The sequence below is a fragment of the Aspergillus aculeatus genome, assembly GCF_001890905.1.
Source record: "Aspergillus aculeatus ATCC 16872 unplaced genomic scaffold ASPACscaffold_10, whole genome shotgun sequence".
NCBI classification, from domain to species: Eukaryota; Fungi; Ascomycota; class Eurotiomycetes; order Eurotiales; family Aspergillaceae; genus Aspergillus; species Aspergillus aculeatus.
The window spans coordinates 395,670-420,519 of NW_017962985.1; the positions used below are offsets into that span (position 1 = coordinate 395,670).

The following is a 24,850-nucleotide window of genomic DNA, read 5'->3' on the forward strand; positions in this document are numbered from 1 at the left end:
CTCGCATCGAAGAATACCAGAACATTTCCAAGACCATCTTTTAACCCGACACTGAAGAAAAGGTGAAAAGACTGCTCGTTTTAAGCCGCTTGCTTGACGTTTATTATACTGTATCTACTAAGCAGTTAGCAAGTAGTTCGGAAGTGGTTGGTAAGTAGTTATATACTAACATCACTAATTAGAGCGCTGACTTCAGTATTTGAAAGTCCATGTGATGGAACTACATATGTATATCCACATAGTGCAGTTTTTGGATACTCAGGAAGATCATCAATATACTCTATAAACTGAGTAGTTAAAGGTGATGCCTTTGCCTGAGTCAGAAAGGTTAATGGTGACGGTTCCTAGATATAAATTAATTTCTAAGTACTTGATAACTACTTAGGAAATTACCTGGGTTGAGTATTCCTCTTCCGTAGAACTAAGTTCAATAACTTCATGAAAATCCATGTCTAGAAAGTACTTGGTAGGTACTTATAAAGTACTTGGTAAGTGCTTGAAATAAAGTGTGTAATGAACTTGGAGAAATATAAGAGGAAGTTGAATTTCAATAATAAAAAACAGTAATTTATAGGGTCGTGTGGAACGTTCCTGCTTATATAAAGGGCTTGGCATCACGTGCCGCGGGAACGTTCCACGTGTACACAAAGAAAAGTTCATGTGAACTGTGTTCACGGAGGGGTGAAAGCGTTCTGGTTATTGCTGGCTGACTGTCTATAATCCATCTCCACTGACCCTAGGTCCCTAACTCTCCCTCTGGCCATGCATCTCCGAGAGAAACCCCCTCAAACCCGCACAAGCCAATCATCAGCACCGAGAAAGACAACCCAGTGCTCGGGGTCATTTCCCTACCCATCACAGCATCGCCATCGTCATCTAATCCCTGCTCGTTTGCCCCTCTCCCCAGTATCACCAGGACAATGAACCTCAACCCACCACTGGCAGACATCTCGAAGACCCGTACTTTGAAGGGGAAACGACCGTAAAATGATACTATTTAAAAGAGAAAAAAAAACAAGAACAAACCCGAGGACTGTGCTCCACGGGGCCACCTGCCACCTGCCACCTGGCAGACGAGCAGCTGGGCCTCCTACCCAACACGGCCTAGTACCGTGAGTGTACAGTACTATCGACTCTTTCTCCATATGCATTTAGCCTATGATCGTCTGTCCGAATCAACTTATCTCCACTGTGGAGTCACATACTGTACTTAGGAAAGGGCAGTAGACACTATCACTCAAACAGCATACATCACACATCACACATTGCAAGGTACAGTACTTTACCTCTGTAAGTGACCTTCACGGCATTCCGTCGACCTCCGTAAACACGGGACATGGATGCTGGTCTATTTAATACTAGGAGGGGTATGTAGGATCTAACCTCCTAGGTCATCGTTGATATCAGGGCTTCGGAGTCCAGGTTTGACAGCATAGACAACTCAGTACACTCTAGATGATGACCGTCGATCATCTTTTCTTACTAAACCTACATGGGCTTTGAAGGTACCATACATCCAGACATCGACTGGTGTAAAAAGTTGATACATCAACTTTTCCCCGGAAAAGGGTTCCACCCGTCATGGCTCCCAAGAACTTGGAATGGGGCTGAGGGGGGACCACGGGTGGCTGGGAGGCAACCGTACATGAATTCAAGAACTGCCGGGTCGTGTCCAGGGGTCAATCTGATTGACAACAAGCCTTTCATCGAGTACCGGGCTGGTCTTTTTGGTTACGGGTTTTGATTATAGATATGGGCCACCTTGTTGCCGCCTGAGGCATTCATTGCAGAGGGGCCGATAGTCGAGTTCTTAATTGTGCCTTGCTACACTCGGGGTGGTGCGACTGGGAACAGGCTTCCCGCCACAAGGGAGTCTGGATCTAAATCTCAGTTCTGGTAGTTCCCTTCTTGTTTCCCTTGGAGGAGGGATGGCTGTTGTGTCGGACCTGCAGTCAGCAGCAACGCCTAAAGCAAGGTTGACAGCTCTACAGATCCAGTAATTGTGCAACAATCTATCCCGTCCGGAACAACAATATCAATCTCAAGGTCCGCGTCCTCACCAAAGAGACCAGAAGCTCACCAGCAGAACCAGAACCCATCCCCAGCCCAAGAAATTTCAACATCAAAAGCAATAGCGTACCCCGCTAAATATACCATTAAGAAGCGCTTGATATATTAGTTCAAAAGAAAAGAAAGGCTAAAGCCCCACGGCGGAGACCCGAGCCCGAAAGATGATATATACCAACACCTCATCCTCCGCCCCCAGACCGCCAACTCAGTTCTGACTCTGCAGTTTGGCCTCGATCCCCAGGATATCCTCCTCACTCTCCACCTCAATCACACGGTTCACCTCGGCGGTGTTGCGCATCAACTCGACGGCACCCGCATACATCATCCGCAGCGAGGGGTTGCAGTTCTCGGGGAGGTAGTAGAGCATCACATAGGGGACGGTGAGACGGCCGGACGACTAGACAAGAACAGAAGACGCAATGTTAGCGACCCGTGATGAGCTACCACAGCAGAAACCAAGGGTAAGGAGGCAACGAACCAAGGTCAACGGGTAACTGAGAAGGATGAATCGAGGCGACGTCTCGGGAAGCTCGTCGGCGAGATCTTCCATCTTCGTGTAGACTTCACCATCCTCGGGGCGGATTTCCTGGCTCTTGTTGTCGATTATATCTGTCGACCCAACCAGTCAGCACCAACACCTTCGATATAACGCAGCCCATTCCTTCTTCGGCACGCTGCCACAGAAGAACAGGATATGCCTGCATGCCTCATCCTTCACATCGGCGACGGAGGTTTCGAACGAGCGCGGGAAAGGCAATAAAGTAAAACGGAACCCTACAGATAACAGCCTGCGGGTCTTTGGCGCGCGAGGTGCCCAAGCGAAACTTGCGGAGCTTTTCTTTCGTCTCCGGCGAGAAGGAATATAGACGAGATTCGGACTGGGAGAGGAGGGGGTGTCAATATCACGGGTTACCGATGAAGGGCAAGGAGGGGGAGGGAATGCGGGGCATGTGTCCTCACCATCTTGTTGGTATGATAATGACCTCACCAGGGTTAACCACACGAAATTCTCTTTAAGACTGGCAACAAACAACCAGCGGTGCAGACACGAAAAGAACGAGGGGGTATCAGAAATGGAGCAGGAGATGTCGATCGAGAAGGCAACTTAGCTCCAAGTGGGATGGAAGGATGATGAATGATGGGATGGGAACGGGTTGCCGGCCGCCCGCTATTTTCTTCCCCACCCGCTCGAACCTCCGTTGGCGGCCCTCCAGACTTTCTGTTTCTCACTTTCTTTCCTTTCCCCCTCCCCGCTCGCGCTTGATACTTAGTCCGCCTGAAATCCACTCACTCCGTCCTCCTTTCGTTCCTCTTAACCACCAGCCTCGATGTTCAGTCGACTCAGCCAACTCACCCGTCATCTCACCCGGCCAGCCCTCAACAATCCATCTTCTGCAAGCTCAATTGCTTCCACTCCTGCCTCAGCACTTGGGACTCGGGCTCCATCCCCATCCTTCAATATGACATCATCCGTACTCCCGAAGAACAAACGCACCATCCACACCGCGGCATGCCTGATCATTGGCGATGAGGTACTTGGAGGCAAGGTGAGTATCGAATCCTCATTATCCAGCCCTTCCTATTTCAATCACTGTTCATTCACCACCGCACGCCACCCTCCTCCTCCTCAATTGAAATTCAAGTGGTGTCCATATCCAACCAACCCAACCCGTCTGCGCCGCAAACCCATTTTCACCAACAGAACCACCCAACTAACCACTTCCCTGCAAACCCTTCAGACAATAGACACCAATTCCGCCTTCTTCGCGAAATGGTGTTTCTCGCTAGGCATCCAACTGAAGCGCGTGGAGGTGATCGCGGACGACGAGAGCGAGATCATCGAAGCGGTACGGCGCATGAGTGATCGGTACGACTTTGTGGTGACCAGCGGAGGCATTGGACCGACGTACGTACTGCCTGATAGGCCCTTCCCCAACCACTCCCCCGCAAACCACTTCCAAACTAACAACCCCCCCAAAAGCCACGACGACATTACCTACGCCTCGATCGCGCGCGCCTTCTCCCTGCCGCTCAAACTACACACGCCGGCCTTCGAGCGGATGAAGCTCCTCTCGAAACCGCACCCCATGCAACCGACCTTCGACTGGGACACGCCGTCCGCCAGCCTAACGGCCAAGCTGCGGATGGTGGAGCTGCCGCACGACGCGGCCCTCCCCGAAGACGAGCAGGCCATCTTCGTGGCGGACGATATGTGGGTGCCAATCGCGATCGTGAACGGCAACGTGCACATCCTGCCGGGGGTGCCGCGGCTGTTCGAGCGGCTGCTGGAGCACCTGAAGCCGACGCTGCTGCCGCGGCTGGTCAACCCGGAGGAAGGCAAGGGCATCTACCGGTACCTGTTCAGCACCCCCTTGCCCGAGAGCACCGTGGCCGGCTACCTGACCGAGCTGGCCGCCCGCGTCGCCGACCGCGGCGTCAAGGTCGGCAGCTACCCGCGCTGGGGCAACAAGCGCAACACCGTGACGCTGGTCGGCACCGACAAGGCGCTGATGGACGCGCTGATCCCCGAGGTCGAGCGCGAGGTCCAAGGGAAGAAGGTCGCCCGCGAGGATGAGTTGGATCCGCCCTCCGATGCTGAGGAGGAGAAGTAAAATTCGAAAAAGATAGCGACGCCAAAGATGAGAAAAACGTCTCAGTCAACCCCGTAGCTAGAATTCCGGGGGTATATAGATAAATCCAGTTTGCCGGGAAGGCCCCGGCCCCGTCGGACCGTCCGCTGTGACATCCATGATATCTCCTTATCCAATAGACGATGATATTAGCCAGCTTGACCAGAGTCTCAAATGAACGAGGCAAAGGGCACTCTCGAACCAGTCGTTCAGTCACAGTGACCAAAACTCGGCAAATCCAGGAATCTGCGAAGAAGACAGGAAATCTACACTATACCTTGAATGTGCACACACCAAAGCAAAAAGGACGACGATAGACTTGTTCCGTCACTTGACTAAAGGCACAAGCACATACCGTATCGACCGAGAAATTGAGCCATATGGCTAAGACACCAAGCAGAACGTAAGAAACAGGCAATATTCATTCCTAACACACTTTGAAGAGTCCCATGCCCCGTATCCCCGTACAGCACCGTCTCCGAGGGGAAAAAGATGTACACAAAAAGATATGGCGAATGAGTGGGAAGGGGTCAACATGGGTCGACTGGCAGGAAAATGACGGAGCAAACTAAGCATTAAGCTGAAATGAGGTCGAGGTCGAATCTGCCTGACGACGAGAGGCACGCAGAAGCATCGATGGGAAACGGGCGACGGAAGGACAGGGGGACAGCCCTGGAAAGCCAACAATAGAACAGAATGCTAGCGACAGCAATAGCATATACCTAGATAAAATGCACAAGATCTAACGAACAGGCTCCTTTTCCCACCCCCTCCCCATCCTTTCCAAGATCGAAATATCGTAAAAAAAAAAAAAAGAACCCAGATTGAAAGAAGTGGCCAATCTTGCAAATGAAATAAGAAGTGATAAATGATCAAGAAAAGAGAAGAAAAAGAAAGAAGAAAAAATAGAAGAACAGAGAAACAGAAGGGGAATCGAACGTTCATGGAGAGGATGGCGGCATGAGGGCGGGAGCAGTCATCATCGGGGCGACGAGCCTCATCTGGTATAATAGCACGGTCCAAACGCGTCGACAAGCCACATTCCGCATCACGATGGTGGGTATCGCTGATCTCGCTTCCTGCCGAGGTATAATGTTTTGTTCCTTCCGAATCTCGACATGTGTGTATCCTTTTCAATCCAACGCCTGTTCATTACATTATAATACATTTACAGCACCCTTCACTCTCGCCAGGCTCGCTGACGTCCATCTTGCCCTCGGGGGCGCGGGAGCCGAAGCCGCCTGCCCCGGACGGGTACGAGGACATCTCCTTATTGTACCGACGGATTTCGCGCACGAGGTCGTAGAAAGCGTTCTCAACGTTGATGCGAGACTTGGCGGAGGTTTCGATGAATTTGCAGCCGAACTGCCGTGCTAGCGCCTCGCCCTCTGGAAATGAAGAACATCGCTCGTCAGCTTGCGTCGCAATTAATCACCCTGAACTTGATAACCCACCTTCTTCTGTGACCGCTCTCTCCTTCTCCAAATCGCACTTGTTTCCGACGACGATGATGGGGAAGTAGTCCTTGTCCTTAACTCGTAGGATCTGCTGTTGGAACGTCATGATTTCTTCGAATGACTGACGCGACGTTATCGAGTAGACGAGAAGGAAGCCTTCGCCGGTCCGCATGTATTGTTCGCGCATCGCCGAGTATTCCTCCTGGCCGGCGGTATCTAGAACATCCAACAAAGCGACCTCATCGTCAATGACGCACTGCTTGCGGTACGAATCTGTTACAAGGGAAAGGCTAGGTTAGCTGCGCGATCGGTCGGCGACGGCAAAGCATGGTGGCTGCTCACCCTCAATCGTCGGATCATATTCGTCCACGAAGTGACTCTGAATCAATTGAATGGTCAAGCAAGACTTTCCGACACCACCACCACCGACGACAACTAGCTTATATTCTCGAAGAAACTGAAGGCAATTGTAAGCATTTGTCGTGATGGCGCTGCGTTGCTGCAGGTTCGACGGCGAAGTAGTAAATCGGGGAAATAGGAGGCGGGAAGGAAAGGGAGCCCAGAGACGGGAAACTTAGAACGCGGGAGAAAGACGTACCTTTGAAGCCATCCTGGTAGGCTTTGTTCTGTATTATGCTGGATATGGGGGGTGCAAGGAAGGGGGAAAGAGAAACGGTGATCGTAGCTATCCCAACAGGAGCTGTGACAAGCGGGTCGAAGGAGCAAGCAACAACACAATTTTCTTTGCCAAAGGGTCAAGAGGTCGGGCCCAGGTCGTTGGGAGTTTTGCGCAGCGTAAAGGCGCCTAAAGGGGAGTCCACAGCAACGGCGGGTCTAGTGAACAGGCCAAGCTTAAAGAAGCAGACTGGGGGGTGGGAAGAGGGTCGATAGGAGGGGAGGGATGTGCCGATGTAGTGTGTGGGAGAGAGGATCAGGGGGGTGGAGGGGGCGGTGGTTCGTGGAACTTTGCAGCGGGCGTAATTGAAGATGAACCAGCAGGTGGTCTCCCGGGAAAGCTGCAATTCGTCTGGTTCTAAACCGTCTATGGAAGCAAAAGTCAATAAGGAAGACCTTCGAGAAGTTCGTTCGAGTGGATTCAAATTCAAGGAGGTCAAAAGAAAGGGAGGGAAAGGAAAGATAGGGTGGAGAGATTGAGAGGGGAAAGGGGAGAAAGACAGAGCCCGAGAAGGAAGGAAGGCGATGATTAGGGAGCGGTTAGTTCAACTTGAGGAACGGAGAGAGAGGAAAAAGAGTGGGGATGGCAGGGAAGGACAAGCCCAGACAGAAGGAGTCTAGATAATGAACTGACTACGACTAGTATACCTACTAGTAGAGTAGTAATCGAGGAAGAAAGAGAGCATGAGCAATTAATGTAGAAAATAGTTAATCATCATCATCATCATCATCATCGTCATCATCGTCATATCATCTCCAACAAGTAGATTAGTTACCTAAGGTTCAGATCTGGAAAGGATAACTGTAGCGACCGTGGGGACAGAGACATTGACATTGACCCTATTCCGAGTCAATCACTACGACTAGGAGTCGGACTCTACACTAACTACTAGGTAACTAGAAGAGTAGAAGAGATTGGAAATGAGGTTGCTGCTGATTGGGGTAAGTTGTAGAATAATTATCGCATCCTCCCTTCAATAAATAATAATTAAGAAAGGGGGGAAGGAAGAGAACGAGCGAGAAAGAGGATGATGGGTGGATGGGTGGGTGTGGCATTAACCGGCGACGCGTGTGGTTCAATCCAGCCCAGCCAAGACGGTGTTTAATTATTATTTAATCGGGCGATTGGTCCACTGGGAATAATTACTCTCTCTCGCCATCATCGCATCTAGCTGCCTTTCGTCATTGTTAACATTTGGACAATAAGAATAGGAAAAGGAAAAGGAAAGGCAAACGCAATCAGCTCAACTACAATTTAATGCCTCTTCCTCGTCATTGCTCGAGATCCCCAGTCTACATGGTAAATTGTCAAAGATAAAGCTCAGAATCACAGTCCGTGATTGGAAAGAAGAGAAACAGGATAGGCGATCGCAAGTGGAGGCGGAAGGCAAGGCAAGAAAATTAGGGCCGTGGGCAGTCTCTGCAACGAGCATCAATTGGTGGTGGCATGGTACGAAGGAGTTGTCCAAGGAGCCTGGAGGGAAAAAGGGGTTGCCGAATCAGTCACATCACAATCTCTTTCCATTGAACGGAAGCTAAATACCATAAACCCTCGCCTTACTGCAATAACACCAGGTAATAAGAAACCTGATTGAGTACGGAGACTACTACCTTTCTATCTCGCTCCTTAAGGTTGCCATCCCCGGCTGATGCCACAGAGCCATCAATCTTGACTGAATCGCTGTGCCCTTGATCCAAAGACATTTTGGTCCATCTCAAGACCGGCCATAGATTAATCTCACCAGTTCCACCTCTTAGCGCCGGTCGATAAAAGTTTCTACACACTAAATCGTCCAGAGGCCCCATCGGGTCTCCCCTGAGGGTCTCCAACCACTTAACTCAATGCCTTGAGCGACCTCGTTATGCGCAACTCGGAAAACAAACGGATAGCTTTCAATCCCCACAGCCAATCACGCTGCTGTCAGCTTGAGCAATTGTGACCCTCCTGGTGTCTACGTCCCGCTCCGACTCCTCCGTTAAGCTCCTCTCGCGCAGGGTGCAAGGGCTGCAAGTCAGACTCGGATATCCCCCGTTCCAACAGAGTCAGTCGGTTCGCTGTAGTGATTGATGATGACGATGAAGGCCGCACAGGGGGATCGTTCTCGGACAAAAGATACGTCCGTGGAAAGTAGTGACCTTCAAGAACTCATCAAAAAAAACCTTTTCTGGAAGCAATGTCGGCTCCACGGAATGACAGGCACTGCAATTGACAGCTCCATCCAGACGCGTAGGCTTAACTTACATCATAGGCGTGGATGTTGAGTGTTCCGGCTTCCTGGGAGTTCTTGGCACCATCTCCAATACCACTCTACTCAGCACTCGGTTAGTTAGTCTACAGTGTCACAGTGACACTGACGGTCTGGAGTCCTCGGACAGAGCCTCAGGCCGAGGGTGAGAGCTCATGTTTCTCCACACCTCCACTTGTCAGCTCACATCTCATGGGAAACATCTCATCATATGCAACGGCTGGTAAGATCAGTACAGAATCTCGGTAGCCTCGGAACCCACCCTCGGATGATAGAAGGCCAACAACCCTGGTTCCCTCCTGATGCTCTCGATGCCGTCATAAAAGAACGTCCTAGATCGGAACGCTTTCAGTACGCCGGTGGCATTGAATATTGCCCTATGTCAACTGTAGTCAAACTATCAACCCCAGTTTGCCATCACAAATGTCTTGGCCTGCACTCGCCTCGATACATGCACAGACAGTACAATACAAGTTTATCCGGACTACCTATCTTCCGGCCTTCCCCGCGCAATGATATACATCAACTCACTATCCTATAAGATGCATGATCCGAGAATTTACCAGTCACACTTCAAACCATGTGCCGGGAACGTCAAGTCCATCAATCACCCAAATTAGCTTTCTGGAGCACATCCCTCTTCCTCTCTCCCCTGCTTGGCATCGACGTGCGTGGCTATAGAGAACAAATCAACCCATCGGAATGCAGACCGATCTCTCCGACCACAGGCCTCTCTCTCTCTCCTTCGGTCGTCATCCACTCACCGCAACATTCACAGGCTTTTTCCCGTTCACTGACAACACCACCGGCGCTTAGCAACTGCTTATCATCCTTTCTTTCAGGCTCCATCGCAACGCTTTGGACATGACTCAGTATTCGTGGAAAAGGACCCCCGCGCGTTCGCAACGACATGGACGAGTGGCATCGACCACGGTCGCGACCGGTCTTTATGGCACTGAAGGGCAATGTGAAGGATGTCGGCAGTAGGAACATATCACCACCCGCGACCCGTCCAACGATACCTATGCAGCGACACAAGAATAGACCCACAAGCTCACAACACTTATGACAGGAATCAGGATCCTTCGGAGCAGAACCATCGGCTAGATCGATGTCTTGACAATCCTTTTTGGCCGAGCGGTGCAACGCTCTCATCAACCTAACAACTTATCCCATATAGTTCAAACCAACGAAGTCAAACCACAGCAACAGCCTTCCAACCACCCAAGCAAAACCCACTGCATCGAGATTGACATAAACTTAGCAGCACCCCCGAACTCAAAAACCACCAACAACAACCGTCTTATCCCGCCCGGCTCAGACATATGCACACCATACGGTAACATATGTATCCCAATGATCGACAAAACAGACCCAAAAAAAACCCCCCCAACGTCTCAAGCACAATTGCCCTTTATAAATCACAAACCAGAGTAGCGGTTGACGGGTACAGTAGTTACACAGCAGGTCTAGACCGCCATTCTCTCCTGGGTCGAGATTTGAGATTCGACCCAGGCAATAATTGCTTCTTCTTGTCTCTGTGTCTTGGCTCCCATGTCATATGCAGGGGAAAAAATCAAATCGGTCGGAGCTTGAAGCGTGAGGGGCCGATGAACTGACATGTCAATGTTTCTGGATACGTCTGTTGTGGTAACTGGTTGGGGATTAGGGTCTGGATATTGGTTTTTCTGTGACGCAATGGGGGTTCACCTGGGGTTTATCATATGAGCTCATCTCTGGGGGAGACGGGGGGGTTTGTAGGGCGAGAAGGCGGGGGATGGAGATTGATGTTTTGGGGTTATTCGGGTTTGATATCTCTTTACTTGCTGTTCTTGTTGGGGAAAGATTGATGAGGGGCGTAGAATATGGTAAGTATATGCATCAAGTAAGATTTGGGGATTTGTTCATCTCCCTCTCGTCGGTCAGCAGCAGAGGGGAGTTGAAGCAATCGAGATGATCAGGCTGAAAATTTAAGCGCTGGTTGATCCCCATCTAGAGGGCGTGCCGAGTGATGTTTTCATTCTTCTGAAGTCGGCAGCCCTTCATGATTATCAATCTAGAAATAGAAACCACGTGCTTTTGCCAATTATTGGTTCTAAGTCATAGGCCCAAATTACGGAGTACCACTGGACCTCAGCCCTTCTTGAGGGGGTTATGTGGATGCGGAGAATGACCCGTCAACGGGCAAATTCATACACCCCAAAAAGGTAGATAGATACCGGTACACAGCACATAGACTACCCGATACTTCTTGGCTAAGCTGGAGGACGGTTCATTGTGATTCTATTTCAACCAGCCGTTATCTATCGTGTCCAGACAGTAGCAGGTACCCTGCCTTTATATACTTCAATTCTATCGATCATGCATATCACTAAGCCTTGCGGTGCATGATTCCCGGAGAAGCCTGGTGAAGGATGCGTCAGCGCTTGTCATCTGGGTCCCCAAGTTCCATGAACTTACCTGGTGGCTGGGGAAGATCAGCGTATCCGCGATCACAACGTTCTCGCGCCGACCAGCGGCAAACACAACAACTTCAGCGATGTCATCGGGGGTGAGGGGTTCGCAGCCACTGCAACAGAGCACATTAGTATGTCCTTGATTCCATTTGTGCAAATAATCTCCAGCGGGGGATGTCATACGCGTAGACTGCATCAGCCTTCTCCTTGTCACCGTAGAATCGCACCACGGAGAACTCCTGCACAGCACAAACAATTATCAGTAAGACTCAGAACGAAGACCGCTATGAAGCTCTCAGGCAGACGACTCACGGTTTCCACCTGACCGGGGTCGATCTCGATGATGCGGATTCTCGTCGCAATCAGCTCCTTTCTCAAGGCGTCGGTGAAGGAGCGGACGGCCGCCTTCGTGGCACAGTAGATGCTTCCACCGGGATAAGGTTCGCGGCCGGCAATGCTACCGATGTTGATAATATCGCCGCGACCGCCGTCAGATCTCTTCTGGAAGATGGGGAGAATGGCCTGGGTCATGTTGATCAATCCGGTCACGTTGGTCGAGAACATGACGTCGATATCCTGAGCGTCGATCTCGGGGGCCTTGGCGACACCCTTGACGAGGCCGCTGATTCTTGAGTGTCAACAGGGTTTCCGTCTCGCTTCTTCCTTGGGCCGTGAATGCGACAAAAGGGCGAATTTTATTGAGGGAGAGGGGCGCAACGTCGACTCACGCATTGTTCACAAGCACATCGATCTCCTGGAACTCGGCGGGCAGAGACAGCACGAAGTTCTTGATCTCCTCGGGGTTGCTAACATCCAACTGCACGGGGAGGACCTTGACACCCTCACCGACCTCCTCCTTGATCTCCTGGGCGAGCTGCTTCAAAGAGTCGATGCGACGGGCCGTCACGATCAGCTTCAGGTCCTTGGGCGCGGTGCGAGCAAACTCCTTGGCCGTGCTGCGGCCGATACCGGACGAGGCACCGGTGACCACGATGGTCTTGCCCTCGAGGCGCTTTGCCATTGCGGAGGCCATTGTACGTCTGATGAAGGTGGGCTGGATCGCGGACTGGAACGGGGTTAATCGGGTAAGTGGGGTGAATGCGGAGATGTTCCCGGGGGAGGTCGTCAACGGAAGCTGTCGCAGGGATCTGGTCGAGGTGAGAAGAGCTCGAAGCAGGAGCATAAGGCAGACGTTAAAGAGATGAGTCAGAAGGATAACGAGAGATAAGGGGGGGAGCTCAGTTGGCTTTAAATGGAATCGAAGACGGCCGAACGTCGGCGTTGCGTGCGGGGGAATCCGTCTTTCGTGATTTCGGCGGGGCCCTTTTTTTGAACCGGCTGAAGGTCGCCCCGATACATCGGAGTCCCTTCCCCGATCGCCTTCTGCACCGCATACAACTCTGCCGACTCGAACGTCTGCTCGCTGTCTGCAAGACAATGTTGGCCATCGCGCGGCAAAACAAAGCCATTGTGGTCTACAAGCACTCATGGTTTCTTTGTCATTCTCTGATCCCTGCCTACCACATGGAGACAGTACAAAGACACACAACTTGAATGCCGGACTTGTCTAACTCCGGAGTTCCTCCTCGTGCCTTGCATGAGATCATAACATCATAACCAAGCAGTACTTAAGATGAGCCCATAGCATGGTCAGAGCTCGGGATCAGATCTAACGACCTACTATCTACCAGCGTTAGCACTGATATGTGGTGCAAACACACCAACAACCCAAATATACCGCTATCCCAGCAATGACTTCGAAGTTTCTCGATCCTAAAAGCCTCGATACGATAACTGCGAACGCGGACAGATCGTAATTTGAAAGAGTATTAAGAACCGTTTGTTGCATTCAACGGTCGATGTGGCTGCCCAAGTTACCGCTTCTATGCATCATCAAGGAGAAACGAGAATGGCGGTGTCAGCCATGACATAGTAATGACCTGTTCTTAATGATAAATACCATTCCGCAGTTTGGTTCCACCGACCACCCTTGTCTTTGTCTAACTCAAGACAGAAGCTATAACCTGGTTATAAATATTGAAAAGGTGAGCACTTCGAGTGAGGAATCAGACGATTTAGCGTCTGATCGCCAACATGGATCCTCAGGATGTCAACTACAGAGCCAGAAACGTAAGTGCTATGATGTCTAATAACCATATCACGAGCTTTACTGAACTAGAGGAGACCTACAGGAAGCTCCTCGAGCCTGGATCGCCATTCAACTGGATGGATGAGGCTTCGGATGACGATATGACTTCGAGAGACGAGATAAGCTCTACCAGCTCGACAGAGACACTTACGGTGTCGGACGAAGTGCTAATGCACGATTTCGATGAGATGGATTTCGACAAGCGCTTAGAGAGGGAGAAGGAAGAGGTATCTGCTGGCACCAGCATGGATTGGACTACAACCGAGGCGAACGATGAGTCAATCAATAGAAGTCACGCTATCCAAAGGGCTTACCAGAGTCTCGGCTACAATCTCAACAACTTTCACCAAAGCCAGAGGCTAGATACTAATGGTCATGGCATGGAGCTTGAAGAAGCAGCACGTAACGACTATGGGGGATTGGCCCCTTCACCGGCCTTTGGCGAGGACATGGAGAGCGCTGAGGTAAGGCTCATCAGGGTCGAAATTGACCATGAATTCAATGCTCGTGAGGCCTACATGCACCACGTAGACGAGTCCGAGTCAGTCCACCACTTCAACTGGCTTGGGGATCCCGTCCCACAACAGAGCCGGACACCACCGGCGATCTCACTCTTCTTCCAGCTAACCGACCCGAAGGTCCCCAGAGCCGGGGATGAGCTTCGCCTCAAAGCCCTGTTGAAGAATGCTATGATCTACATAGACCCGGTAGTTGTTGATCTCGAAACCAGAGGACAAAAACTCCCAGGAACAATCACTGACTTCATTGAATGGGCATCCAAGCTCACCTTCAGGTACTACAGCCCACACGGTTGGTGGCGCAACGATCCCACGGTAACCAACGATGAGTGCTTGCAAGACCCCGGCAATCCTTACGACTATCTGCTTGAGGACTTTGGTGTAGCTACTGGCTTCGTACAGAATGCTAAATTTCCGTCGACCCGTGGTTGGTTCGAGAGGCAACGATCGCGGCTCGCCGAGCTCGAACAGACAGATCAAAACCGGCACTTCAGGAAGGAGAAAGAGGAGTCTCGCAAGCCCTCGCCTCTTAGGGAGTCAGTCACTTGTGAGCCTGATGAGGCACCTCCCCAAATCACCGCCTCGACGGACAACTCGCTCGAGAGCTTCCCAACTCGAATGAGGATTATGGACCATGTGCCCCAAAGCGGTGCTAAAACTGGCCTGCGACAAGATCCGCACAGCCCGGACCTTTACACCTTGACCTTGCTACCAGAGTTGTCAGAAGAGGAGGAGGAGATGCAGTCCAGTCCTGAGGGAGGGACTGGGCTCTGAACTGATTGCAGGAAAAAAAGCTGATGCCGAACGTAGAAATTTTAGTTTCATACTGGATAATGATAAAAGAAAAGGGTAAATGATACAGTGCTATGTGCCTCTTTTCCAAATGTAAGAAAATCCAATTCGCCGAACATAGAATGTGTAGATCATTACCCTGTATTGTTATTATCTGACAAACAGTCAATTCAAGAGTAAAATGTTATTGTTCTGGTTGTTGTTGTTGTTCCGCAGCCCGTGGATCGTCAGGGATAAACATCGCTTGCTGTCTGTCCGTCGGCTGACTGACACTGACTGACCGCTTCGTCTTCCCCCTTCCCCTTCAGTCACTGTTGCTTCTCTTCCTCCGGCCAGCGATCATCGCCCACTTTTGACAGTGGCCCCAGAGCCTGATTATCTTCTGCCAATGAGGGCTGGCCCATGGGAAGAGAACGGTTCGGTGAGCCCAGCGGCTCAATTGACTGAGGTGACATAATTGACGCTGACCGGGCCATGCCAAATTGCCCCCACGCGACGATCCTCGAGTCGAGTTTCCCTTCAAGCTCAACGCAGTGCAAGGCTGTCAACACCACTGCCGACCACCGTACTCAGAACCTGGGAGTCAAATCAGTTCAAGGGCTCGAGATATCTCGTCAATCGAAGCTAGGGACACTCTGCCAGCCATTCAGCGAACAAAAAACGCTCCCCAAAACCTACAGATGCATGAGTCAGTGAGTCTAGTGGGAGCGTACGTTTATTTATCCTATGGCGTTCAATAATATTGCAACACCATACAACCATCTCTATTGACCAGACTAGGCTAGAGCCTCGCCATCTCCCAGGAAGCCTTTGTCCTCATTGGACAGTGATGGGGTACTGAAAAGCCTTATTCTAAGCCATGTACATCATTTGCCAAGTCTTTACAATGGGCGTGTTCATACCAGCTGCGTGGTAGTGCAATCCTTCGCCGTCTCTAGCAGTGATAGCGCCGCGCTATCGACGCCTCATCCCCCTCTTTTCTCCTGGGACCTGCATCTGAGGCCCCATTGTTTATTGATGATCACCACCGAATCCTTGCGTCCCAGCGTTCCGGGAAACCCCCCAAAGCACTCGAAAGTCGAAACAGGACATAATAATGAATCCCGACAGCGGATGCTAGGTCGTTTCCCCAGAAATGTGTATGTCCTCTTCTGGAAACCCGACCAGGAGAAGCAATTCTCTCACAAACGTGGTAGATGTGCTGGGGCCGCACGAGATTCCTCGCCCACGTGTGGTGGCGGACCCTTGATCCTGCAGAATCGAACTGCTCCAAGTGCTGTCGCATCTTCGCGTCATGATATGATATTTGACATACTACCCAGAATTTACCCACGCCTTTCGCAAAAACGAAGGCTGCTGCTTACAGTCATGGTGTTCCTCTTCCGGCGCACTGATTCACAGTTTACAACGGCCGAAATAAGTCCTCGACCTCAATCTGAAGGCACAGAAAAAATGATCAGGCCTTGAGACCTTAGATGAATCAGGAAACACTAAGTCCCATATGATCGACATTTATAACTTGCTTCTGGTCCACAGTTCTAACGCCCCCTCGACACACAATTCCCCCCCTCTTCTGAGACAAACGTAGACACCGGATTTAGCTGCGGGCTAGGTAGGCCAGGAACTGGAATCGAGCGAGGACCTGCAGAGTAAATCGCGCGCGGACACACAGTCTATCGAGGTTTGCAGACGAAGGTTCACACCATCTGCCGATCAGCCATTGGACAGAGAATGGTCTCCTGCCCCGGCAGAAATTCCCCGGATGGTTGCAAGCCACGGAAAAAATAACCATGAATTTATCAACGTCTACTGTGTAGAGCAGTAATGTCCTAAAAAGGTTATTGCTGTCGAAGATCGCGGCCACTTCGGACGCTAGAGGCGACGTGCTCCACTGTGGTGACAATTGGTGCCTATCATGACCCAAATGTGTCCAGAGGACAAGTGCTCGTCAAAGCACCGCACAGAAACCGCCATCACAATCGGCAATGGTTCGCCAACTTTGCGGTCGGCCTTGGATAGACCGGGTGCATAGCATTGTTGTTGATAAGCGAAAATTATTAGCACTGTTGGCCGGACTAGACCCTTCTTATGGTTGAGATTCAAGCAGAGTCCTCGTCTTGAAGAGAAAATTAAATATCGCCACTCGTCAAACACTCCACCTCTAGGATTTCTGACTGGTCATAATTTGGAAGACTAGTTCTGACCACGAGCAAGTGCAGGCGCACGATCATACCGCTTTAGCTTGCAGTAGGAGAAAACTCTCTTGCCAGGCATGCCAAATCCACACCGGCGCGATCGGGTATTATGATTCGTGCCGCGATCTGAAACCAAGCACATGAATCATGCATTAATATTCAGAGCAAGGATAGTGTGGAAGACTTGCTTAAGATGCGATGAAGAATATCGATCCCCAACTGACCTTCTAGTTGAGATTAGGCGAGGAATCGACCTCGAATTTGTTTAGATTGATGGTCGTATACTCAACATACCGACATTCAACTTGAAACGAGCATAATCGTCAGATTTTTTCTCTCTGTGGAGCGGAGACTTGGCCTCTCATGTACACTCTCTGTTGACCGCACAACACTTGCCGAGCAGCACTAAACCGCACAGGGCAGTTATACAAGAGAGTCGAGTAAGACTATGGCGACGTTCCATGGATCGAAGCCCGGAACGAGGCACCAGTTGACAGGGCGGAAGGTGCCAGAGAGCCATCGATTCTGGGTCTGCTGCTAAATACGCATCGCCATTGACTAATTTTCTCTGCGAACCTCGTGCCTTCCTCCACCTTGCCCACGACACCGGTGGAGCCCGACGGCTTAGTCGCATAGATCATTACTACAATCTGAATGGCACCCCCCCTCAGCTCCTAACCACATCCCGGACAAGACCCAGCTCAGGTCGTTCCCTCGACAAGGAACCATGCTGCCCATTAGCCCTCTTTCAGCTTCTCTTACGCTATTGAGTACTATCAAACTTTGAGCCAGTGCGGGGATCGTCTCCATAGGCCCAGTAGTAAAAGGGACTGTACAAATAAAAGCCATGTCGTTACCGCACCGGTTCCTTCCAACTAAACTCTACTGCAGACGCTTCGACCAACCCACCCACTCTCTTTTAACCCCATTGATCTCCAATTGAACCCATGCGGTCTACCTCATCTTGATATCTAGGTTGCGAAACCTGGAGAGGGCATCCTACTTTCACCTCGGCGGACATTCAGCAAGCGGGCGCCACAGCCATCTATACTCAGAGATACGCTCTTTTCTTACAGCCCACACCCCCACGGCCCTACCTACTCGATTCACTCCCTCCAATAACCACTATCAAACCAATATGGACATAATCAGAGAACATCTTCTGTTTCCCAGGATATCGGGAGATGGTGCAGAACGTGGTCAGCGAGCACTGGTGGTGACAGCCGTGCTCACCGGCTTTTCGGTTGTTATTGTCGCTATGCGGATGTATGCGCGTCTCGGTTTGATGAAACTGAAGGGTCGCGAGGATTACATGATTCTCATATCTCTGGTATGCCTCTCTGGACATGATTAGAGTTCGGACATTTACTGACATGCACCTGGCAGATACTGGCGTGTACATACCTTGGCCTGGTTGGTGCTGGTAAGACCTCAGAGCTTGTCACACCGAGCGACTCCCATCTAATATACTCCAGAGGTACGCTTCGGACTTGGGATACACTCTTCCCAGCTTCCAGATCGTGTTCTGAAGGAGCAGCTGAAGGTAAAACTCTTGAGCGTGCCACGCAGACAGAACTAATAACTAACGATTGGTTTCTTAGCGACTATGGGCTGCGATCCCCTTCTATAACGCCAGTCTGATCTTCACCAAGTTCTCCATTCTCTTCCAATACTTGCGGATTTTCCCCGACCGCCGTTTTCGACTGGCCTGTTACGTTGTGCTAGGCATCGTGGCTGCCTATGGAACGTGGGCGGTCGTCAGCGGCTTCTTGAACTGCGTGCCGGTCTCCAGATTCTGGGATCGCACTGTTTCGGGGTACTGTCTCAATTTCGAAGCGGTCTGGTTCTTCAACGCCTCTATGAACATCGCCACCGACGTGACGTTGCTGGTGTTGCCGATGCCTCTTTTGTCGCAACTGCAGCTTCCGCGCGCGCAGAAGTTAGCGCTCATGGGTGTTTTCGCTATTGGTGGACTGTGCGTGTCTTCCAACCTACCAATCCAGTTCTGAGTTTGTGGCTAACCCATTGTATAGAGTCGTTATCACTAGTATCTTACGTCTCTCCTCGTTGCGTTCTGTCGCCCAGAGCAGTGACACTTCCTGTGAGTAGTCCCCTTCTATCGACCTGGCATCACTTTCCTTGCTGACAACCATCATCAACCAGGGAGCAATGTCGGCGCCGCCTACTGGACCGCCGCAGAATGCAACGTCGCCATCATCTGCGCGTGCCTGCCCTTCCTTCGCCCCATCGTCAGCCGCCTCTTCCCCAAGTTCCTGTCCACCAACAGCTACAACCGCTACACGCGCAATCCCACCGTGTCTGTCAGCCGCATGACCGCCACCCGCATGACCGCGCAGTCCCATCGCCACAAGGTCGAGCTTTACTCCCAGGACCGCGACTACGACATGTACACCATCGACGTCAAGTCCGGCGAGGCCAGCCATGTCGGCGCAGCCGGCGGTGCCTTTGGCGGCATTGAAGTGCGGACGGAGATGATCCAGGAGTCGTCGCATCACGGCGAATCCACCAGCCAGCGCCGCTTGGTGGTGGATGTATAACGATCTATGCTTTACTATCACTTTCGCTTACCCTAACGATCTTTTTGTCTTACTACGTTTCCGAACCTCGGATCTCCGGACTTGCCTACCCATCACTTCTCTTTTACTGTCTCACATATACCCCCGCGCTTCTTTCTTACTATATTTCTGTGCCGGTCAGCCGCCGAGAGATCTTGTATATTGCTAATGCATAGAAGGCTAATCGCTAACGAACTATCATGAACCTATTGAATTGTTTTATTCCGTTGCTTGCAGAGGACGGTCACCAGACCCAGTACTGTACACGAGGCTCATGGTCGACTCAAAAGATGTTATTGGACTGTAGATAGGTCCACGCTCAACGTTATCTGCTATTCAGGGTACAGCTACTTTCTAGCAGGTGTAGACTGAGGCATCGGCAGACTTTTTCAGTCGTTTGTTTTGATCCAGCTCAGTCCCCATTCGTCGTAGCAGGTCTCTAACCGAGCGATACCTATCTCTACCCACCAACCCACCACTATCCGTACCATGCCACAGCGTAACCCTTATCCCCAGCTCCCCAACGCAGTCTAGGAAGGAAGGATGCGGATGCTCCCGCCAGTGTCGAAGTTCATTTATAAATAGATAGAGGGCCTTTGCAAGCGCGGAGGTAAGCTAGGCTAGGCTAGGCTAAGCTAAGCTAACTAAGCTCTAACCACTTTAGACTGATATACTAATTATAACCTAACAAGACTGAGTATTCTATGTCCACTCTCTATCCAGGGAACCTTTATTTCCGGGTCCAGGTTCCTTCTCGATATTCGATATTCGATGTCCAATGTTTCGATATTCGATATTCCCTTACTCAATTCCGCTTTCCCTGTAACGTTCGAGACCGCGAATACCGACTAACCCCGTTCTTCTATCATTGATAATGCACTGTAGTGTAAGAGGGGCATAACAAGCTCGATACATTTACCCTCGAGCTCGATGATCGCGTGGATCAGTGCGTTAACACCCGAGCACGCTGTTACTGTGCTTGCGGGATAACCATGGTAAATGTATACACACTGCAGATTACGGGCGATTTGCCCCCTCTATCTTCGATGAGGATGAAACAGATAAGTACAGTGAAGCACGGCACTGCCTATGAATAGGATATGTTGTGGTTGTGCATCAAACACAGTACAGTGAGCATTTCTTCCTCGGGCTACGATCTATGCGCAGGAGTTATCCGCTCGAGGGATCAGGGGTTTGTTTGATGGGGTTGTCTTTTTTTCGGTCAAGAATGCTTGTGTGTTTGTCTATATTTTTGTTTTGATCCTACGTAAATCAGTGCTCTTGGAGGATATCAAGCAAACTGCCGAGCAAGTCAAGGCCACGCAAGCTGGAAAGTAAGCAATTCTTCAGATTTCCTCCATGATGCATCATGCATCGTTCCTTTAGTCTTCACCACAAGTGTATGCAAGTTTCGTCATCTTTTGCTAGTTTGGGGATATCAAGTACAAGAGAAATGCCCGGTCAGGGCGCCCTGAAAACACCTGATGATGAAGACCAAGGCGGAGAGGTTATGTTCATTGCGGGTCACACTGCGGAGAGAGGCAGCGGAGATTTATGCACGTGTCCGTCTGGCGGAGGTAATGTATCGAATCATTGCAGTATAGTGGTATCATAAATAGTTCAAAAAGTCGGACTTCTTCCGAAGATCTTGTCTGATATGAGGTATAAAGAAGATGAGGAGGATGATGATGATGATGGTGGTGGTGGTGAATGATAGAACCATGAACAAGGTCTAGTCGCGTCGCTAGTAACATGCATGAAGCACTCATATGCAAATATACAGGTATGCAGGAGGGTATGGTGAAGAAGAAAAAGTAAGCAAGGGCCCAACGCTCTAAAAGGCCCCAAACACCCAACGCGCTTGATAATGCAATAGCCAGAAAATGGTGCCATGTATCGAGAAAGTAAATGGTGGTCGTTAGCTTCGTATGCGTGAGTGGTAACACTCTGCTAATTTTGAACAGGGTTTGGCAAATGGTATGAGGTGCGTGTGGTTGATCTTAACCGGCCCTGGGGGCGTTGCGACTTTTTGACAGTCGTATGCTTCGTCGCAGCGTGGCCTTGGGCTCTTCACTAGGTTCAGTCGGCTGTCGACTAGCGGATTCTGTAGGAGCGGAAGCTGCCGTTCGGAACTTAATCTTGAGCTTGGGGTCCTTCTTCGAAGAGTCGGTGCCGTCGCTGGCTGGCTCCGAGGAGGAACTAGTTTCAGTTCGCTCGGGGGTCGTGCTGCCGGTGGACTGCTTCTTGGGTGCAACTGTGTCAGGACTAACCCGCAGTCGCAGAGAAACAAGATCGTTCTGATTATCTCTGAAGGCAATTCCGACGGTCACATCGGGAAGAATGCGTCGTTTATTCTCCCGAGCCCGCGTGCGCCGAACGGCCGGCCGGGGGTTCTCTTCAACTTCGCTTTCATCCGCGGAGCGTTTGCTGCCCGTACTGAATGGAGACGAAGATCGCGAAGACGGCTGCAGGCGCGACTTCATAATAGCCTTCGAGGTGGGCGCATCTGCTTCGCTACAGTTGGCGTCTTCACCGATCAGGTTGATAAAAGCCCGGTCGATGTTACCACGGCACTGTTGCAGCATGCCTACAATGGTCTCGCGGTCGTATTTGCCCCCGAGACCCTCCTGGATGGCCGAAATTTTCCATGGGGTGGCCACGTCCACGACAGTCGAGCTGGCGGAAGAAGCTTCCTCCTGACGCTCCTTGTCAATGGGTGCTATAGAAGGTGGTCCAGTATGCGGCCCGCTCGTATGTCGGACCGACGAATAATGATGAAAATCCTACGCGGAGGGTTAGAACGTCACCTACGCCACAGTGTTTGTGTTACTTACGTGAAATGCGATGTGCACTTTCTCTCTGTGTTCATCGACGGGTGCGTGAACATCACGGAAGTTCTGAATTCCATACATCGTGTAGACGTCCACATCCCTCTTGAAAGATTGGCAGAATGCCTGAATCTCTTCAGCGCCACCCCAGACGCCTTTCTTTCGCGATTCAGCCACTCTAGTGTCGAAGCTACGCTCCTTATCCCGGGCCGAGAGGGGCGCGGGACTGGCTGATGACGAGGAGCAATAGGTTTGTCTGGCTGCTTTGGCTGCTGCGCGGCGTGGTGCCCTGCGTTCTCCGCCAGCAGCAGCTATAAAACTCATGAAGTAATCCTTGTTGGCCAAGATGTGATCCGCGAGACGAACACGGATTTGGTCAGCGTGGAGGAAGTCGCCGTACAATTGATCGGAAAGGGCATAGTACAGGCAATTGCCTACAATTGACGGTCAGAAAACAGGGCACACTAGAGTAGGAGCGCCAAGGGACAAGCTAGCTGGCCAATGGCGGGCAAAGAGCAACGTACCGTCGCCCTCGGTCGGGAGCGCATAGAGCCCTAGCTCGTTGAGACACGGAATCTCCAAGCATTCGGCCTCGGCGGCCTTTTGGCGCGTACTTCTAGAGGATTTGGAGGGCTTTGGTTGGGGTTGAGGTTGATTACCCACCGACTCAACGGCGGGAGTACTGGAATAATGCTGACGGGGGGCCGCGACTATGGGCACAATTCTGCCACCGTTCGGAACGTCCGCCATAGTTGGTTATAGTGTCTGCTCGACGAGATGCACTCATTTGGGGAACGAACAACAAGATACAGAGAGGTTCGTCGAGCAGAGAGAGAAGATAAGAGATGAAGAATGTGGGGAGGGGGAGAGAGAGGAGAAAAATAGTCACTATGAATATAAATGAGGAGGGAGAGGGGGAGGGGGGGGAAGGGAAGGAAGTGTTATTCAGGCAAGGAATAAAGTAGAGAGTGGTAAATGGGAAGGAAGAAAAGGCGGGAGGAAGAAAAGCAACACACACGATCTACGGGAGTACACGCGAGACTTTTCTTTTCGGACGGCGAACTGCGGAGGAGGCGTCTGTTATGCTCGTACATCCCTCTTACCAAGGGTTTTTTTCATTACGCTCCGGGATCAGAGGCGGTAAGCTAATAATCAACTCATGATTGGGTCATTCACGGGGGCGGTAGTAGTCGATGACGAAAGGTATACAGAGCTATTACTAGGTGGTTACCTACTTACCTAGTAGTACTCTCCTTCAATCGAGTCTTTTTGCGCATCCGCGGGGAGCGGTCACTCCAGCCCAACATTGAATCGGTCAGAGCCATGCCATTGTTCCAAGCTTCCTGTTGAGAACATATTCACCTCTCTTCAATGAGGGGAAGCCACCTCATTCAGACTGTCTGCCCACTTTCAATGCCCGGAGGCCTGAAAGACCCTATCGGTAACGGGCTCTGCAGATCGGTAATCAATCCTTACACACTGTCCCCTCCCCACAACACTCTCCGAGTCCATCAAATGAGGACGCGTTCCTTACTGTAACTTACCACGTTCGTCCATGGATTGCGCGCTTCATTCATCCTCAAAACCGATCCCACAATCCACCAAGAGTGATGAATTGGAGTGCACTGCCCTTGATCTAGGAGGGAGATCTTGAAGAAAGCACTTTAGCACTCAAGCACTCAAAACACACCGCCCAATTCACATTAAACGGTTAAACCGCGATCGCCCCCCGACGCGACTCCGCTATTGGATCCTTCTGCGCTGTTTGTGCATGAAGTGACCTGTCAGACGGTCTATTGGCAAGGGCTTGGATGTCCGGAGTAGCAAGGCTGCAGAACACGGATCTAACTGCACAACATGGACGTGAGCTGTCAGCGAGTCAATGGCTCCGTTCCTGGGCGTATTGTTGCCAGATCGATGGCAGTAGGTGTCACGCTGCTTCGCTGACCAGATTGACTTCATTGCTTTTCGGCGAAGACGGCTGTCCACTCGTTCCGTGATCGGACTCCAATGGTAGTGCTGCCAATTGATCTAGTGGAGCTCGGGGCTATTTTGAACGGACCCTGCCTGTGCTTCAAGCCTTCGATCCAGTAGTCACATCCTATCCTAAGATTATTGGCAGGAGAAAGATTGTGCTCGCGTTCTGCAATCTTTCTCGAAATATGACGTCAACGCGATTGAGTGCGTGCCGCCTAAGGATCCCATTGGCAATGGTCAAGGAACAGACATCCTATCCCATCCTATCCAGTCTTGATGCC

At 51.0% G+C, this 24,850-nt stretch overlaps 8 protein-coding genes across 8 annotated transcripts; 3 read left to right on the forward strand and 5 right to left on the reverse strand.

Annotated features, from left to right (window-relative positions):
• Positions 1-672: 672 nt before the first annotated feature.
• On the reverse strand, positions 673-1,211 carry ASPACDRAFT_121286 (uncharacterized protein). Its single transcript, XM_020196427.1, has one exon. The coding sequence runs from the start codon at positions 947-949 to the stop codon at positions 737-739; it is 213 nt and encodes a 70-aa protein (XP_020055056.1). The 5' UTR covers positions 950-1,211; the 3' UTR covers positions 673-736.
• Positions 1,212-2,275: 1,064 nt separating this feature from the next.
• Positions 2,276-2,948, reverse strand: ASPACDRAFT_30348 (GMF family protein; the record flags this gene model as incomplete). The annotated part of the gene is made up of 3 exons (XM_020199718.1): positions 2,276-2,467; positions 2,549-2,679; positions 2,849-2,948. Coding segments are annotated over 3 exons (423 nt in total), but the record flags the coding sequence as incomplete, so codon positions are not given.
• Positions 2,949-3,530: 582 nt separating this feature from the next.
• Positions 3,531-4,682, forward strand: ASPACDRAFT_30785 (flavin adenine dinucleotide pyrophosphatase; the record flags this gene model as incomplete). Its single annotated transcript, XM_020199759.1, has 3 exons — positions 3,531-3,617; positions 3,810-3,976; positions 4,052-4,682. The coding sequence occupies 3 exons, from the start codon at positions 3,531-3,533 to the stop codon at positions 4,680-4,682; spliced, it is 885 nt and encodes a 294-aa protein (XP_020055058.1).
• Positions 4,683-5,852: 1,170 nt separating this feature from the next.
• On the reverse strand, positions 5,853-6,767 carry ASPACDRAFT_44347 (Ras family protein; the record flags this gene model as incomplete). Its single annotated transcript, XM_020201407.1, has 4 exons — positions 5,853-6,088; positions 6,155-6,430; positions 6,500-6,614; positions 6,756-6,767. 4 exons carry the CDS (start codon positions 6,765-6,767, stop codon positions 5,853-5,855), a joined length of 639 nt encoding a protein of 212 aa, XP_020055059.1.
• Positions 6,768-11,346: 4,579 nt separating this feature from the next.
• On the reverse strand, positions 11,347-12,721 carry ASPACDRAFT_79527 (oxidoreductase, short chain dehydrogenase/reductase family). Its single transcript, XM_020205426.1, has 5 exons — positions 12,263-12,721; positions 11,847-12,156; positions 11,718-11,773; positions 11,539-11,647; positions 11,347-11,482 (listed from the first exon to the last, which is right to left on the reverse strand). Exons 1-5 carry the CDS (start codon positions 12,715-12,717, stop codon positions 11,450-11,452), a joined length of 963 nt encoding a protein of 320 aa, XP_020055060.1. The 5' UTR covers positions 12,718-12,721; the 3' UTR covers positions 11,347-11,449.
• A 907-nt stretch (positions 12,722-13,628) lies between these two features.
• ASPACDRAFT_1857217 (uncharacterized protein) lies at positions 13,629-15,076 on the forward strand (the record flags this gene model as incomplete). Its single annotated transcript, XM_020197533.1, has 1 exon — positions 13,629-15,076. The coding sequence occupies one exon, from the start codon at positions 13,629-13,631 to the stop codon at positions 14,973-14,975; it is 1,347 nt and encodes a 448-aa protein (XP_020055061.1). The 3' UTR covers positions 14,976-15,076.
• Positions 15,077-18,074: 2,998 nt separating this feature from the next.
• ASPACDRAFT_1889211 (PTH11-like integral membrane protein) lies at positions 18,075-20,027 on the forward strand. The gene is made up of 6 exons (XM_020198515.1): positions 18,075-18,518; positions 18,575-18,611; positions 18,664-18,731; positions 18,790-19,163; positions 19,222-19,289; positions 19,352-20,027. The coding sequence occupies exons 1-6, from the start codon at positions 18,327-18,329 to the stop codon at positions 19,744-19,746; spliced, it is 1,134 nt and encodes a 377-aa protein (XP_020055062.1). The 5' UTR covers positions 18,075-18,326; the 3' UTR covers positions 19,747-20,027.
• Positions 20,028-21,764: 1,737 nt separating this feature from the next.
• ASPACDRAFT_1881528 (OTU domain-containing protein) lies at positions 21,765-23,506 on the reverse strand (the record flags this gene model as incomplete). Its single annotated transcript, XM_020198243.1, has 4 exons — positions 23,117-23,506; positions 22,599-23,026; positions 22,003-22,547; positions 21,765-21,963 (listed from the first exon to the last, which is right to left on the reverse strand). Exons 1-4 carry the CDS (start codon positions 23,340-23,342, stop codon positions 21,765-21,767), a joined length of 1,398 nt encoding a protein of 465 aa, XP_020055063.1. The 5' UTR covers positions 23,343-23,506.
• Between the last annotated feature and the right edge of the window lie 1,344 nt (positions 23,507-24,850).